Raw genomic sequence first — 18,447 nt, forward strand, 5'->3', positions numbered from 1 at the left:
CTTATCTGCAGTGGAAATATATCTAGAATGGTTAAATCTAGAGGGACTGTACACTACAATTGTACATTGGTCTGTTTCAAAGTGAAAACTCAATATAAAAACAATCTTGTAAAACAATCTTATCTTGATGTGTGTCTTTGATACCAGGTTAACCAGAGGCCTGGTTCTCCCTACCACATTTTGCTTTTTTGGGAAGGGTATTGTCCACTATTTGTTAAATATGACAAATACCCATGTGTCTGATCCACCTCAATCATTACATAAAGCACATCTGACAGAGAGCGAGAGAAAGAGAGAGAGAGATTCATGTCTCCTCAGGCATCATTAAGTGTAATTCCCATCTCTCTGTTCTTCATCATTAACACTAGCCTTTTTTCTCTCGTGGGTGTTTGAGCTCATTTCCCAACCATTTAATAATGATGAAACTCATTTGAGCATGTAGTGTCAATGTCACAACAAATTTTAGTCATGTGCATGCACTCAAAACTGTAAAAAGCATGCACAAATGAAACTAATCCCTGTCCGAAATCAGGAAAATTAGAGATTTAATTTGTAATATGCTACGGTGTCCTCTGCTGCCTACGACTCTCATTTGGTTGCTCTATGGCATAACATCTGATTAATTCAGAGCCAAATTAAGATGTACAGAATATACTCTAAATGATGGAATTGTCAAGAAAAGTTACGTTTCAAAGTAGCATTAAAAAAAAAATTTGCACTATTTTAATTGTCCCAAATGATACCATATTATTTAGACGATTTGAATTTGATCTCAAATGTTTGTAGAAAATTTAATTCCTTTTTATATTGCTCAATGAGCATAACTTTTGTGTCAAATCTTTCAGTCATTTCTTATTATTTGAATATATTTTCAAATGTAATTTATTCCTGTGATCAAAGCTGTATTTTCAGCATCATTACTCAAGTCTTCAGTGTCACATGATCCTTCAGAAATCATTCTAATATGCTGACTTGATGGTCAAGAAACATTTCTTATTAAACAATTGTGCCGTTTAAGATTTCTGTGATTTTGAATGATTCTTTGATGAATATAAAGTCCCAAAGAACAGCATTTATTTGAATCATTTCATTTCATTTTTAATCATTTCGGAATTTAATGCATCCTTGCTGAATAAATGTATTAATTAAAACAAACAGTAGAGTAGTTGATAGTTGAGTAAATGACAAAATATTGATTTCTGGGTGAATTATTCCCTTAAATCTGCCAATAGTTCCCCTGAAATTTTCAACACATTCGCCAACAGGCTTCACACATTATTATTCTACCTTTAAGAATAAAAGAGATTGATTTAGTGAGAACAGGGCAGAGGAAAGCAGTACGACTGGATCTTGTACAAGAAAGTTCATATATGAAACAGTGTGGGAGTTCCCTATATCTTTTTGCCAACTGTGTGTGTTATTAGAGGCTGCCATTTCCATTGTCATGCTCTCTAGATACCCGACTGCATCTATTCCAAATCAGTCCACGAAACAGTAAAGCAAGTCTCTGTATCACCGCCGCAAATGTCCCAGTCATGAAAAACAATCTTTGTAACTTCAACTTGGCTCTAGATGCTGTTCTTTCAATAGACCAAAAGCTCCTCGACAATTAACTTCATGTTGTGAAGTACTCAAAACTGTTTCATGAGAAATTTCTTGTTGATTAAGAGAGATACTTTTACTTAGGATATGTCGGGCACTCTGGGATTCGCAAAAACGTCCAGAATTCAGTTGACATGGAGATAATTTACCCTCCAGTGTCACTATGCGATCACACTGTGTATCTAATTAGCATGTTGATGATAACAGAGCACAGCATGTTAACCTGCTCACCTAACAAGTATTGTTTTTCAGAGCGATACTGATGCTAATTAGTGCGCTTAATGGTGAGAACATGTGAGCAAAACTTTGGACAGACGGGAGCAGAAGGCGAGGGAGAAAGAAAGAGAAAGGAAGGTAAACACTACACACGGTCAGTTCGGAGGAAGTTGTTGAGCAGCTGAAAGAGGGGGAAACTGTCCCAGGAGTCCTGCGGCTGGACGGCCAACGCTGTGTCCATGTCCACTGTGTACAGAGACAGGAAGGTCTCGGCGTGCTCCCCCATCACCTCTGGCCACCAGGAGAAGGCCTGCCAAAAACAGACATACACTATTCTTAAAAAGTTCTTTATTGGCATCGATGCTTCCACAAAGAACCTTTACCCTCCATGGAACTTTCTCATTCCACAAAAGGTTCTTTACATTGAAAAACAGTTCTTTAGACTATTAAAATGTTCTGCACACTAAGAAAAAAGAATGGAAGAATGGTTTTCTGAAAGGTTCTTTGGGGAACCAAAACTGGTTCCCCCTTTTGGAACCTTGTTTTTTTTAGGGTGACTATTCAGTTAGGGACACTTTTGACTTGCTTTGTCTGTTAAGCACTTATCAGGTTATTTTATTCTCATTGGTATGCTGTTATAGTTTTATTATTATAGTTAGTAATTTGTATTGATTTTATTTTACATACATTCTGTTGTCAGAAAATGTCACATGATCCTTCAGAAATCAATCTAATAAGCTGATTTGGTGCTCAAGAAACATTTATTATTATTATCAATGTTGAAAACTATCGCGCTGTTTAATATTTCTGTGGAAATGGTGACAGAAATTTTAGATGAGGTTTCAGTAATTTTTTGTAATTAACTTTTTGTAATTTTCATTGAACGTAAACATTTTTCTTTGATTTATTAATATTTATTAATTAGTTTTAGTTATTTTAGTACTTCGTGTTAAATTAAATGAAAATGAGAAATGCTACCTTGGCAACTAGCTGAAAAAAAGAATTGTTTATTTTGTAATTTATTTTATTACAGTTTATGTTGTTTCAATGTTTATTTCAAAGTCACATTTTTTTAATGGATATAGTTTTAGTTAATGATAATAATCCTCCCTGGAACAAAGATTTTTTTTTCAGTTTTTCACACAAACCTAGGAAGTCTTTGACTTGTGAAAACAACATGAGAGACAGCTGTCAATTAACTTTCTATTAAAAAAAAATGTTTCTAAATTAAAATGTTCTATTGGGGAGAATCAAATTATACACAAACACAATTAATTAAAAATATATTTAAGCTCTCACTTTTAATTTATTTTTAAGTGAAAAGAAGAGATCTATCTTTCTATCTATCTTTAAAAACTGAGATGTTTTTATAAATGCATTTTTAAGGGACATAAAGTTTCCCCCAATAAGCACAGAATCACCAATTAACATGTAAAATACTAGAAATATGCTACATATTCTATACAAGTGCAAACACACAGTCAGAAACAATAATGCCAAACGACAAAGTATAACAACAGAGAGACAACACTGACTACGTTTACATGCTGTTAAAATTCGGGTTATGGTCGGGTTAAGGTCACTATTTGGGTTTCTGAAACATTCAGGATAACCCGTTTACATGCGTGAGCAGAGAGAGTTACTCCTGTATGCATGGAATGTGTAATCAGTCGCCAATCCCGATGTAAACGGCGACGCACGGTTAGCGTCTGGACGTACGGACAACAAGACGCAATATGCGTCATTTCCGATTCTTCTTCCTGTATCCAAAGACAACAACAACAACAGCAGCAGCAGGCGGATAATGAATAGTTTGGGGCAGATAGCGATAGTCTTTGTTTGCGCTTTGGCGCTGGTACTGATCCACCAGCAGCACTTTTTTTTATGCGCCGTCTCTACTCAAAAGACCAAGATTCCTTGCGAATAGAACATGCGCAGAACACACATTTTGATGGGGATATGCCGAAACGCGTTTACAAGACCAAATATTCGGGTTAGAAAAGGGGTACCCCAAGTATAATATCCCCGGTTTGTAAAAACCGGGATATGAGCATATCCGGGTTTTTGCCGGTGTTTACATGGCCGTGCGCGACCGGGTTATTGCTAATATCCCGGTTTTGAACGGGTTATTGGCTGCATGTAAACGCAGTCACTGAGAGCTAAACATGGTACATAACACTTTGATAAAGATAATGCATACAATGATGAGACCTTGAAAAGAAGCACACAAAGATGGAGATAAATACAGAGAGAACGGAAGGTTGCTTCTGTGCCTGCATGCTTGCTTGGTTTTGTAAAGTGTTACCTCTAAACACCATGTTATGTTCATAGTTGTTCAAACCTCTAACTTTAATTATTACACTTTGATCTCATCAAGCATTATTTGTGCTATATGAAAAAAACTAATCATAAAGCTTCTGGAGGAAAGTTGTGCTAGTACTAAAAGTAGTATATTTCTAAAATGTGTTTATGATTTACTTTAAATCAGTGTTTCATAAATGCCATTTTCCCCCCCAGTGTAGTTTGACTATCAATTTCAACCTCTTTTACATAAATAAACATCCAACGTATTTAGATGTGGAAGGTAACAATTGCATGCACATCAGGAATAAACCGTTCCACATCTGGAAAAGGGCACTGTAATAGAAAGTAGCCAAATACTGCTATCGAAAAGGTTACGTTCAAAAAAGGACAATTAGCCATCCACGTGTCTTTTATTGTGGACTGCAGCAGACCAGAGCCCATAAATCCTGCTGAATTCTCCTGAGAAAAGGGAAAAATTCTGCAGCGTCCTCCTACATTGTGTAGAGCTCTTAATCGTCTGCCAGTATGTGCATTGAAGGCCCTTCTGAAAAGATCCAAGTCTATCAATGCATTTCTCTCTTTGCATTCTTCCACAGGCTGATTCCTGGGGACTGCTGCAGCTAACTTAATTGAGAGCCTCAAAGAAAGCCTGTCCATGTTGTCTGTATCCTGTATTGGCGCGCGAGCCAAGAACTTTCCATCCAAAGCGATTGGCGTCGAGCAATGGGAATAAAAGTTCAATCAGTCAAAGAGAAGAAGAATACGGTGGAGAGGAGAATGCTGACTTATTGAAGGGTGCTATTGTGTACGGATATTCATGTGTGTGTGTGTGTGTGTGTGTGTGTGTGTGTGATCATCACTCTTGTCTGACTTGACGTTTTACAGTCGCTGGCCTTGAGGGAGCTTGTCTTCAGGGCTTTCAGAGACAGGTTTTGTATAGCGTAGAGCTGACATACAGAAAAATGAGTCGTTCACTGCTCTATCAGAAACAAATATTTTTAATAACTAGACTAGCCTATTTTTTCGCACATTGCAGCTTTTCTGTTTTACTTTGCTAATTATGTTATTGACACGGTTACCTTAAAAAGTCCTTTCATGAAGATACAATAAAAAAAAAAGACAGACATTCACTAATAATTGTGTAATATAAGTTCAAACTTATATTTGCAGAAAGGTTCTCACACAAACTTTATATATATTTGTTCTTACTCATGTTATAAAATCCACAGTTAATAATTAGCATAATACACAACCAAACCATCTTCATATAAAGGATTTCCTTACAATCTCAGCCTGGATTGCATGTGATTTTTTTGTATGTGCATTTTTATACAAATGAGTAGTATTTATATTAAATATAAATATTGCGTCACATTAATATAAGTTATTTTGAAAATATAAAATAATTAAATATCTATACGAAATAAATAATGCGTTAATGCATAACCTATAAATTTAAACATTACACGTTTTATCTATTCTATATATATATGTATTTTATTTAATTATAAAATAACTGAATTTCTGAAAAAAACTAACAACAGCAACAAAACAAACAAATTTTACATGCACACACAAACACATACTACTTTTCAAAAGTTTGGGGATAAAAAAAAATACATATATATATATATGTATGTATAGTAAAATATATATTCCTGTGATGAAAATAACTCAAGTTTTCAGTGTCTCATTATCCTTCAGAAATCAATATAATATGCTGATTTGCTGCCCAAGAAACAATTCTTATTGTTACTTGTGTTTAAAACAACATTGATAATAATTGTGCTGCTTAATATTTCTCTGCAAACCATGTCACATTTTTCAGGATTCCTCAATGAAGTTTATTTGAAATAGAAATATTTTGTAACATTGTGAATGTCTTTACTTGATTTAATGCATCCTTGCTGAATAAATGAATTAAAAAATATATCAATTTAGGGATAAAAAAACTAAAACAAAGTGTATTTCTTGCTAGTGACAGCACAACACAACACGAGTGAAATATAAGATTCTTACCTCTCTTCCCTAATGCATTTACAAACATAAGAGTGGAAGAGAGAAAGAGAGAGAAATATCAGGTAGAGAAACATTTTGTCGTCTTCTATTCATTCAACATACAGTATGCATTCGGACACTGAAAACGCAGTACACACTGTACGAGACAATGTTTCACTCCTTGCTTTCACTGTACAAATTGCAAGTGAACATAATTTCACTAATGTAGATGTGAGCGCACCACACACACACCTTGATGTGTCCTTGTCTTGTTAGGCACAAGTGTTTTGGCATCATTGTATCTGTTGTCTGTGACAGCTGTTGGAAGCTTGCGGACTAAAAATAGCCGGCGAGCAGATGTCTACATTCACATTTTTATTTAGCAAAAAATCACATCTCTGTCAGTGAAGCCTGAACACCTAGGATTGATGGGTTTCCTCTGATCTTGTATTTTTTGAATGTTGATGTGAGAGTGTTGTGTGCAGATGGGCCGTGGGCGTTGTTTTCCTGCACCGCTACTATGAGCTGGCATTGGACGGGTAAGCTGTCACTCGCTAACAGCTGTTATGGCAACGCGGCAAGGAAAATGGACAGCGAGACGGTAAATGATCACAAGTCTGCTCTGAAATGATCATGCAAAACCTTCTGGAGCAACATGCAACACCAAAAGGCCTGATGATAAACAAAGATTGATTCTCTGTCTACGTGACTGAAGGCTTCTTTGAACATATGTTGTAAAGAGACGGCACAAGATCAGTGCAGCTGGTGCAGAATAATGCGTTGGATATTGAAAATAAGAAACAAGGAAGAAAAAGCATTGATACAAAGACTAACTGAAGGCTTTCTCAGCAGGAACTAGTTTGGACTGAGACAAGATGTCTTTATGAAGAGATGTGCTGGGGTGGGGGTTTTACCTCCGAGTGATGCTCGTCGTTCTGTTGTAACACTTCCATACACAGCTCTCCTAGTCTGATCATGTCCTCCAGCCTTTTCTCTGGAGACGCCTGACTGCTGTCTGCTCAAATACACACATCACAACATTCACACTTGTTTTCAACCTCTCCAAACATGTTTATAGCTTGAGATCATAAAGCAATGTATCAAAAGGCTCAACAATAAGGACTCTGTCAGCTACTCTTAAAGAAAAAACGATCACAATTTTAAGTTTACGTTCAAAACGTCCCTGGATTTAACTTGCTGTCGGTTAAGACTACTGCAGATTTCAAGTAGACTAAACTTCACATTTGTCTTATTCTTGGCAATATGTTTTGGTATGTTAATGTTTATGTATTAACTGCTCTCTCTGAGTTGCTGAGTTCCCTGTATTATATTAACTGTATAATTCACAGCTATTATCGCTCATTTTCACATTTTTTGCACAAAATGGTCAGAAACATATTTAAAAATATTTTAAATATTTATAATAATGTAACATTTTAAATATATATATATATATATATATATATATATATATATATATATATATATATATATATATATATATATATATATATATTAGTGGAGTCAAATGATTAATCACAATTAATTGTATCTATAATAAACGTTTTTCGTTTTTGTTTACAAAGTACATGCATGTATGCTGTTTATATTTATTATGTATATATGAATACACGCATGTATATATTTCAGAAAAATATGTTATGTTTATATATTAAATACATTTATTTATAATATAAATTTATGAATATAAACAAACATTTTAAATATGGTATGTGTGTCTCTTTATATATTCATAATATACACAGAACAAACACATATTATGCAAACAAAAACTTTTATTCTGTATACGATTAATCACGATTAATCATTTGACTGCACTAATATATATATATATATATATTATTGTAATATAATTGTAATATTGTATTTTAATATATTTTAAAATGTAATTTATTCCATGTGGAATAAATGTCAAAAATATTTAAAAAAATATTTTAAATATTTATTATAATATACAAATTTTTATAAAAAATTGAGTCAAACTTGAGGGAAAAAAAGTATTATATTCTTTGATGTATATAAAGTTCAAAATAACACCTTTTTTTGTAACATTATATATTTTTGTTCTCACTTTTAGTATATTTCTAAAAAAATCCTTGCTGTATAAAAGTATTGATTTCTTTTGAACATTAGTGTATGTTTTTGTGCTGGAGCTTCTGAAAACGCTGGCAGGTGTTCTGGATTTTCAAATCTGGCAGAGCCAGCAAAACAAAAAACACCTTACTGTTAAGCCCTGAAAAGTATTCAGTGAGAAACCTTCGATCTTGGCGTATTCAGTCAGCTGGGAGTAATTGATGAGCGCAGCTTTTTCCAGGCACTTCTGAACTATCTTACACATCTCCTCAGGTGGGACCGGCGTGGAGATGTCTTTCATCAGAACCTACGAAATGACTTGCTCATTAAGCTTTAAGTTTCTTATCACAAGCTTCTACACACAAGACATTGATATAAGATGCAAAGCATGCACAGTTAATTGACCGACACTCACCCGTTCCAGAAGAGAGAGCGTGGCTTTAAGAGCCCCCTCTGGTCTCCCGAAGGGGAAACAGTACCTACAGGCAACAAGACAAAGGTAACACTCGAGTGGTAATTAACTGACGGCTTAAAGAGAAAGAATATGGAGCACAAACTGAAGGAGTCAGACACAGACTGCTGTTTCTCAGCTATCATGGGACAATAATTGAATCTATTAAATAGAGGTGTTTTCCAAAGCCTGTCGAGGAGGGACAGGTGTCAGCGTGTGCACGGACAATGCCAGGCAGGACGAAAGAAGGCCAAAGGGAAGAGCTTCTCATGGAGGCCTCACACCACAGGTGTGAAATACTCCCTGAACGGCCCTCAGCGTGTTTTTTTCCCCCCGTGTGTATGGGGCACACTTACCAAGTGACTCAACAAGCTCTAATCAGCTTGGGTTGGGCACCGCGCTTAATCCCCAGCATGCCCCACGCCAGCCTTGTCCATTTGCATGATCCAAGATATTGTTCGTAGCTTTTGTTTGAGTGGTTTTAGCTGGTTATTCAGTGTTAGTAGTAAAGACCTCTTTACTAGTGCTTCCAGTGCGTTACAGTACGCTTCAAAACGAGGACCCATGAGGAGGGGGTGTGGTAAATGAGTAAACGGTACACCGAGATGTTATACAGGGGTTATCAACTGATTTGGCTACAGGAACCAGGTATTACATTTGTTATTACATTGTAATTACAAGATTGATGGTTTAAAACAAAGTGTTTGTTTGTTCATCGTAACAGATTTTGAGAAATTTAGCTTTACATCACTTGCTCAACAATGGATCCTCTGCAGTGAATGGGTGCCGTCAGAATGAGTCCAAACAGCTGATAAAAACATCAAAATAATCCACACCACTCCAGTCCATCAATTAACATCTTGTGAAGTGAAAAGCTGTGTTTGTAAGAAACCAATCTATCGTTAAGCTTTCGAAACTTTAAACAATCTATAATCCATAATCTATAATAATGCTTCCTCCAGTGATAAAAGTCATCTGCTTTTGTTGTCTCACATCAAAATCCACCAACATTTTTGTTTAGAAATGTTTTGGCTTGTAAACGGTGGTTCATCTGTGCATACTTCTCTCCTGATTGAGACAAAACACTTTTTCACTGGAGAAAGCAATATTATTGAAGTAAAAATGCCTCGATGGTCTTCTTTATCATAAACATGCAGCTTTTCACTGCACAATACATTAACTGATGAGCTGGGGTGGTGTGGATTCTTGTGATGTTTTTATCAGCTGTTTAGACTCTCGTTCTGACGGCACCCATTCACTCCATTAGTGAGCAAGTGTTAATGCTACATTTCTCCACATCTGTTCACATCAAGAAACAAACTCCTCTGTATCTGTAACTATTCCTTTAATATTCATTAATATTATCAAACTGGCTGCAAGAACACGATTGGATGGGAACCTGAACTGAACTGAGCTGGATAATGACAACTGTCTGTCAAGAAGCAGCTTTGAAATCATATATATTGTATAAAACTCTATAATGCGCATTGACTTGATTATATAGTTAGCTATTATTAATATTTTTTCATTGATTTTCCATTGCTATGCCTCTATTTCAGGACAGAAGTGGACGTGGGAGCTTGTTCTACCTGAAATGTGTGATCTGCTTCTCCAGTAAAGTCAGCAGTCTGCTCCTGATCTCCTCAAACTCCTCCTTCTCCTGTTCTGTCACTGTGCCCATGCCGTCCGGCCTGCCAAAACAACACGCAAACATTCAATGTTCTTCTTAATTCTTTACAACACCTGTTCACTAATTCCAGCTGCCCTTGAATCCTGTGCTTCAACCTCATAATCAAGAGCTTTCTCAAAGATAACTGTCAAGTTTCACAATATTTCCGCAGAACTTAACAATGCTTTGACTCACATTGAATTGAATATGTAAATATTTTATATGATACAGTTTGTGTGTGTGTGTGTGTGTGTGTGTATATATATATATATATATATATATATTAGTGCTGTCAATCGATTAAAAACTTTAGATTAATCACACATTTTTCTGTGATTAATCGCAATTAATCGCAATAAAAAAAGAATTGTTTTTGTAAGTTTTTAATATATTTTTTAATGTAATAATTTCAGTTAATCAAATTAATGTAGAAACAACATAAAGACAGTATATTTTAAATACTTGTTTAAATGGCATCTTTTTATGAATGAAGGCCAGTATTACTGATATTAATACAGCTACTGATTTTTTATTTTTTTTTTACATTTATTATTAGGCTTCAAAAATATAACAGTTTTTAATTTAAGTAAACTTAAAACAATGCTAACATAAACCCATAATAAATGTCATATTTACTCCTGCCCTTCCTGTCTTAACAGTTAGGAAATATACAGAAATTTAATAAAGTTATCAAAGTTATATGCAGTCTGCACTGCATAAACTATAAATTAAATAGTTAATCCTTATTAAAGCTACAAAAGTTATTTAGTCAAGAGCAGCGAGTCATTTTCTCTGTTCCCTTTGTTCTTTAACTTTACTGACAGGAAGCTTTATTGGCTGCTGTCCCTTTAAGAGCAGACAGACACGCGGATCTCACCATTTATATACTGTCTATGGATCTCGCCTCATTCTCTCACAACTCTTTTTGTTCATTTTAGACTTTATATAAATCATTTAAGATTGCTCTTATGAGGATAATCGACAAAACTGGCACTTTGGGATGTTTATTGTTAGTTCAAGCGCTTAAGAGAACTGAATTCTGGCGCCCTGTCTATGCATTGTGTGTGTGTGTGTGTGTGTACGTGTGTATGTGTCACATAAGGGCATTCACAGACAGCGCATTCTCTTTTGTCTTGCCGCGCTTGAAATGTTTAAAAGCATTTAAATGAATAAGAGCGTGATCATATAATGTAAAGCTAGCCAACGGATGGCAGAAAATACGGATGCTGCGTTAATTGCGTTAAATATTTTTACACGTTAAACCAGACAAAAATTAATCGCATGCGTTAACGCGTTAACGTTGACAGCACTAATATATATATATATATATATATATATATATATATATACTGTATGTTATGTGTGTGTATTTATATATATATATATATATATATATATATATACATACATACATTATGGGTGTCCAGATAACCCCCTCTTGCTGGGGTGCATTGAAAGACAATGATTTTGTATCAGCGATAGCCAGAGGTATTGTCAAAAACATTAATGTTTGGCAACATTGAAAGTATTTGGAATTTCCAAATAACATAGGCATGTTACATTATTATTTTTATTAGGCCTATTCATATTATGATGTTACTTTTATTAAATTAAAATTACAATTAAATATGCTCCGCAATAATTACCACATAACTGACACGCTGCGAGTATAACACACACACACACACAAAAAACTGATTAAATAGCCTATTCTTAAGTATTTTACAACAGGTCTAGCCACAGTGATTTATAGGCCTTTAATTAAAAATATGAACACTGCAGTCATCAATAAAAATTAACTAAATAAAAAGTTTAGCCTATATTTTAAACAACCTGTTTAACTCAAAAGACGTTTCTTCTCATTTTTCCACTATGTACGGGCCACAAGAGAGAGATATTAAGGGAATAAAGGAAAACAGTTAGCTAGCTATATATTGTCATCAGCACTTGTTGAAGTAGATTCATCTCGTTGTCTCTGAATATGTGATGTCAGATGCTGAAAGAGCCGTCATTCTGTTTTTACTATCACTTTCTGTTTAATGAGTTGATTGATATTAATGTTGATATTAAACAGTCTCCTCTGTGTCTCTCCATATCACTGTGCTGCGCATGCTCTTCTGTGTCCTCTGCGCCTCCTTGTGGCCAGGAGGACACAGAAGAGCATACGCAGCACGCTGATATGGAGAAACACAGAGGAGACCGTTGACAAAGGATTTACTGAATAAAGTTTTTATTTTTGCTTTCTTCGCTTACAAAAAGTGTTCCCGCCGCTTCATATAACCCAGATTGCACGTCTGATGGCAGATGGAGTATTCTGATGACAACTTTTCATACCTTTTCTGGACCTTGACACTGTTATTTACTTGGCAGTAGACTTGTGCCGGTATTCGGTAATGCGATATATTGCGGTGATTAATATGCACGATATTGTTATCGTGAGCACTTCTAAATACCGTGAATAAATATACATTACAAATTATTCAGAATTTGGAATGCATTTTAAGAATGGTATTTCCATCAGCTGCTTAAAATGCACAACATCGCTGTATGCTGCTTGAAAGAGCGCATGCGCTCTGATGTGAACAAGCGCGCATGAGAAGCACATTCACTCTCTGACAGCAGATGGCGTTAAATGCAGCCCTTACCCTGTAAACCCCGTAAATAAAGCAGCTGTTACTTTCTAAACCATATTTAAATATTCTTAAATAACCATTCAGATTTGTGATTTCCCTATGGTGTTTATTACAGAGCCAACTACTGAAATATTTAGACTTAAAGGTGCCATCTGTCATATCTGGCAAAAAAATCAAGACATACTCCACATTCCATACCAGATGGGGGCAGTATGCCTCGATAAAGTGAATTGGTCTACTCTAGAGTAACAAACGAGAAACGACATAGTCTCTATGCTCCGCCCCTACCTTCACAACAACCCTAGAGCATAGCCGAAGCCTATAAGACAGCGGTTCTCAATTGCAGTCCTCGCGCCCCACTGCTCTGCACATTTTGAACGTTTCTCTTAGCGCTTTAGACATTTGTTCTATTCGAACATAAGTGCCCTGCGAAGTGGACATCACAGGATATTCAGCCATGATTCCAGTTCGAAGCGAACGTAGCTATATGTTCCAATCAAAGTGCATTGAAGTGTGCAAGACCTGAATTTAAATTGTATTGATTTACAGAGGTATATGATGTCACAGTTGTCCATGTTTAAAGACGCTGCACAGCACAAATCAGTGAATGAATGTTTCGATGTGAGGTAAACTTCAACAGATTTCCCCTGCTCAGGGAGTAGGGAGCAATGAACATTTGAAAAACAGTTCATGCACGGAGTTCATTTCTAACAAGCTGATTATCTGAATCAGGTGTGTTAACAAAGAGAAACGTGCAAAATATGCAGAGCAGTGGGGCGCGAGGACTGGAAATGAGAACCGCTGCTATAAGAGGACGTTTTGCCTCCAGAGGAACGTTGGGTGATGTCAAGTGATTTTGAAACATGACATCTTCAAGCTACTCCCCTTCACCTTTACCAGTGAATATGTTCCTATTCGTTTTGTTCATATTACATTTTGAGTTGTATATACACATTATTTGAATTAAATTAATTTGACAGACAGCATTCTGTCAACATCATTGGTCAACATCAGACAGCTGATGTTGACCAAGCTAGCGCCAACCAACGTAACCAGAGCTGCCAACTCTCAAGCATTCACCGTGAGACACACGCTTTCACGCCACACATCAATTTTCTCACGTACAGAAAAACCACGAAGCAAAGAGGACACGGAGACCAACAGACTAGTTAGAGCAGGTTACTTATGATATAAAAAAATGGGTAAGTTATAGCTAGCTAATTATCAAACGCAGCTACGGTTAGCCATTGCTAACATTAGCACGTTTATAGAACAGCCTTCGATACATTTCTATGTTATAACTTCCCGAAAAAAATACACAAACATATAAAACAAACTTCTAGCGAAATACTAACAGCATCTAACTTACCAATCCAAAAGAAATGTTGCAAGTTCGGTGTCGAACCTCATTTCTTTCAGGTCCATCAGTTGTCTCCAGCGATTGAAAGCAGTGCCGATGTTTACTCTGGTTCGGCTCCTTTTCTTATCGGATCTGATTTGTGATTCCGAGCGCGGTTGTTTCCCTGTAGCGGGTGGTGGTCTCTTGCCAAGGGCTTAAGTCATCCTTCCGCTCTCTTCCCTGAACTGAAGTAGTGGGCTGTACTTTCCAAATGATTGACATCAGGTATAAGTACGCCCACAAGCCGTGCGAGTTATTTGTGTATTGCAGGTTGGCTGGTGGTTATGTTGCCCGCATACCGCCTCCCATGGCCGAAACTGGTATTACGACACCTGTCGGGCCGGGGCTAGTAATGCTACTGCTAATTAAGGTTGATATCTCTGCAGCACTATAACTTGACATTTTTTTTATGACATCATCGCCCTTATTTCTTCTCATACTTTTGATGCGTGTAGGTCATTTTTTTAATATTTTTACCTCAATTTTTGCACATGGCACCTTTAATAGGCTATTTATCTTCAAACATTCATTTTTTTTTAAATCTGGACCACAACATGCCCTAGATATTGTTTGAAAGTGTTTTGATCTTTTATTGTTCATTCACACTTTACATTATGGCTTCATTAGTTAACATAAACTGCCAATGAAAAAATTATTCTGAACATTCATTAATCTTAGGTATTCCAATATTTAATAACACATTGTTAAAATTGAAAGCTGCAACTGTGTTATTTAATGAGCTAACATGAACTAAGACTTGTATTTTTTAACAAAGATTAATAACTTCTATAGTAAATGTAGCTATTGCTCATTGTTTAGCTGTGCATTTATTGAATGAGCACTATGTGATGTCTGAACTGATTACACTATATTTTATGTATTGCACTGTATTTTATGTAAAATCATTTTCTATTTTTAAACTGTCTTAAATTAATTTTAAGTCAATTTTTAAATCATTTTCAAGTTCTTAAATTGCTTGTTATATTTTTGTGATTATTTTTCTTCATGACTTTTTTTAAACTTTCTTTTATGTAAAGCACTTTGAATTACCATTGTGTACGAAATGTGCTATATGCCTTGCCTTGAATGTTAATGCATTAACTAAGGTTAACTAATGAGGTCTTATTGTAAAGTGATACCTATTGGTTTTTATAGTTCTTTTGCACTTTAATGTGTAAAACATTTAACTTTTATACATTTTTCTGTATTGCTTTATTGTTTTAAATGTTAAGTTATTTTTGTTATAAGAAAAAAAGTTATTTAACCTGTTATACTGTATTATGACCACTTTTTAAAACAAAATTCCAATACCGTGATAATACCGTATACCGTGATAAAAGCATTATCAATTAACCACAACAGGAAAATTTGATACCGGCATATCCCTACTTGGCAGTCTATGGGACAACTAAAAATGACTTAAAACTTTTATTTTTATAATAATAATAATGTCTAATCTCTGATAAAAATATATAGTACCAGTCAAAAGTAAATCTATCTACAAAATAAAATGGCCACAGATATAACTACAGCTTCTCTTATTACCATATAACTACAGTACAACAATCAAACGTAGCCAGCATATGTTCAAGCACTAAGCTTTGCACAATTGCACTTTAAGAGCTAAAGTAATCATTGTAAATTTCTTTTTTAACCGTCGACAATGGGCAGTTTAGTTAGAAGCCATTGTGCCTCGCTATCCAAACCCTGCACACTTTCTGAATGGCACAGCTTAGCGCTGTAGAGAGAGCTTTCCATACACGCAGAGGTAAAGGCAACTTGTAAACCTGCCTGTTCTTCAAATCCCTCTCTCCATTAAATAAAATCCGTCTTTTCTTTTTGACAAGAGCCAGCTAATCCTGAGAGAGAACACAAAGAGGGGGTGTGAAGAGCGGCAGAAGACGTGTATGTATGTGCGAGCGTGAGAGAGAGAGAGAGAGAGAGAGAGAGAGAGAGAGAGAGAGAGAGAGTTCAGAGCCTCTAAATGAAAAGAAAAAATCTCCTTTTTGCATTATGGTAAAGGTGAAGGAGTGTATAAACTCGACATCGACCCTTTAATCTCGGTGTCTTTGTCTGTCGTTCTGTGTAGGCTCATTAGTTCTGAAGGAAGGCCTCTTAGTTTACCTGCTTCTAACAAGAGGCCTGGGAATTGAACTGTTAGCATGAGGGAGAATCACTCTACAGAGTCGAGTCTAGCCGAACCTTATGCTAAACGAATCCTTCAAACCTCGAAACACATTCAATAAACACTACATTATTAATGGTTTATGCTAAGGAAGGCATGACTTTTGCTATCATTATTCTAGGATTTACAGTAAGGACGGCCTGTTGGCAAGGGGCCAGTGTGAGTGAGTTTGGGGCCAGATGATTGAACAATCGCTGTATGTTACATTTGTTGATCATGTGCATGTGGTTTCTTGCCTTTAAAAACAAAAAACTTTACATTTTTGGTTACATTTGGTTGTAAATTCTGCTGATTCTGTGAATTCACAACAATTGGCTAACAGATGAAAGGAAATGACTATATTTATACATATATCATTTTCAGCTATTCTAAAAAGAAAATAGTACAGAATATATATATATATATATATATATATATAGAACCATAATATCATTAAAATTATATTGCAAATTGACTTAAAAATGTATTAAAATAAAATTACATTATAAACAATAATAATAATATTAATAAAACAATTATTGGTTGTTGAAGTATATTATTATACCAGCACATATTATTATACTACTACTACCATCACCTCCATCACAAATAATTGTTATATCATGGCATATATAAAACAGAACTATTAAAACAAACATTAAATAATCAAAGTATTTTTTTTATATTTGTAATATAGTAAACTATTTTATATATTTTAAAACATAATATTTAAAATACAAAATAAATAGTAAACTTAAAATCTATTATATTATTTTATAATATTGTTTATAAATTATATTGTTATATCGCAAAAGTAAATGCATATTCTTTATAAACAAAAAGTATTTTTTGCGTGATATAAAAACTATAATGAAAAATAGTAGAAATATAATAATTAATTTTTTTTTGCAAAAATAAATTTATAATTAAATACTTAAAAATAAACAATAACAAATACTTGAAAGTTAATAATAAAGAAAAAGAAAACATAATACATAATAAATAAAACCTTAAAAAGATACTTTAAAATAACTAAACTAAACTAAATTAAAGAGTTCGGCCAGTAACCAACTACCTAGCTTTTAGACGGGCAAATAGCATAATTCCTTAAAAAAAGGCAAAAATGTTTTTACATTTTTTTTTGTACATTACATGACAAAAAAAAAAAAATGAAGTTGTGCTTGTTATTCACAATGCTAATAATAAGTTGCTTTGGTATGAAGGTGTCTGCAAAACCATAAACACAATGCAAAACCAGTCAGACAGTAAGTACACAATCCCAACCAGCTCCAATTCAAAGAGCAGCAACTCAAATGTACAGAACAATCTTGCAAAGTGTGGTTTCCTCCACCTCACGCAGTGCTGGCCCTTTGGGAACGGGTGCAGTGTGGCGGCCTGTTGGGGGTCCGACTTATTGTTTGTGCCTGATGAAGCGAGTGTGAAACATGGGGCAGCTAACGAGGGTTAAACACTGACAGGAGTCTCGGGAAAGTCTGGCCGTGCCGAACTGTCCAGGAAGATGGTTGTGAGGTTCAGAGCTGTGCGTCTGCAAGGGAAACGACGCGCTCCACCCTCTATGACAGATGGGGTTGGTGTGTATCCGATCATATCAAGACCTCACGGACGTGACAGAAGTGATAATCCAAAGGATGTATGTCATGTTTACAGTGTGTAAGTGAGTGTGCAGACCGGTGAATACACTTGTCACACGGAGCAGCCAAGCATGATGGAGAGGCGAGAGACTGACAGGTGAGAAAGAGGTTAGATTGTGATTACTGTCACTCGCTGTCAGTCCGTCCTGGCCAGTTCATCTCACACATGAAGCCACACCTGTCCGCTTCCTCTCGCGTACTTGCTCCTCAGTCTCAAGCCTCGTCGAGCTCAGGGTGCATCTGTCAGTCAAGCGCAGGCGACGCT

General features: G+C 35.5%; 1 protein-coding gene across 10 annotated transcripts in view; it reads right to left on the minus strand.

Moving 5' to 3' along the window:
- cadps2 (Ca++-dependent secretion activator 2) overlaps positions 1–18,447 on the minus strand; it is a 136,554-nt gene that overhangs the window by 18,143 nt on the left and 99,964 nt on the right. For all 10 annotated transcript variants that reach the window (XM_059536974.1, XM_059536976.1, XM_059536975.1 and 7 more), the window contains exons 14-18: positions 10,255–10,356; positions 8,630–8,693; positions 8,398–8,521; positions 7,035–7,135; positions 1,972–2,128 (exon numbers count right to left, since the gene is read on the minus strand). In XM_059536974.1, coding sequence (XP_059392957.1) covers positions 1,972–2,128; positions 7,035–7,135; positions 8,398–8,521; positions 8,630–8,693; positions 10,255–10,356 — 548 coding nt within the window. The remainder of the gene's footprint in view (positions 1–1,971; positions 2,129–7,034; positions 7,136–8,397; positions 8,522–8,629; positions 8,694–10,254; positions 10,357–18,447) is intronic.

This window comes from Carassius carassius, chromosome 43 (genome assembly GCF_963082965.1).
Source record: "Carassius carassius chromosome 43, fCarCar2.1, whole genome shotgun sequence".
In the NCBI taxonomy this organism is placed as follows: Eukaryota; Metazoa; Chordata; class Actinopteri; order Cypriniformes; family Cyprinidae; genus Carassius; species Carassius carassius.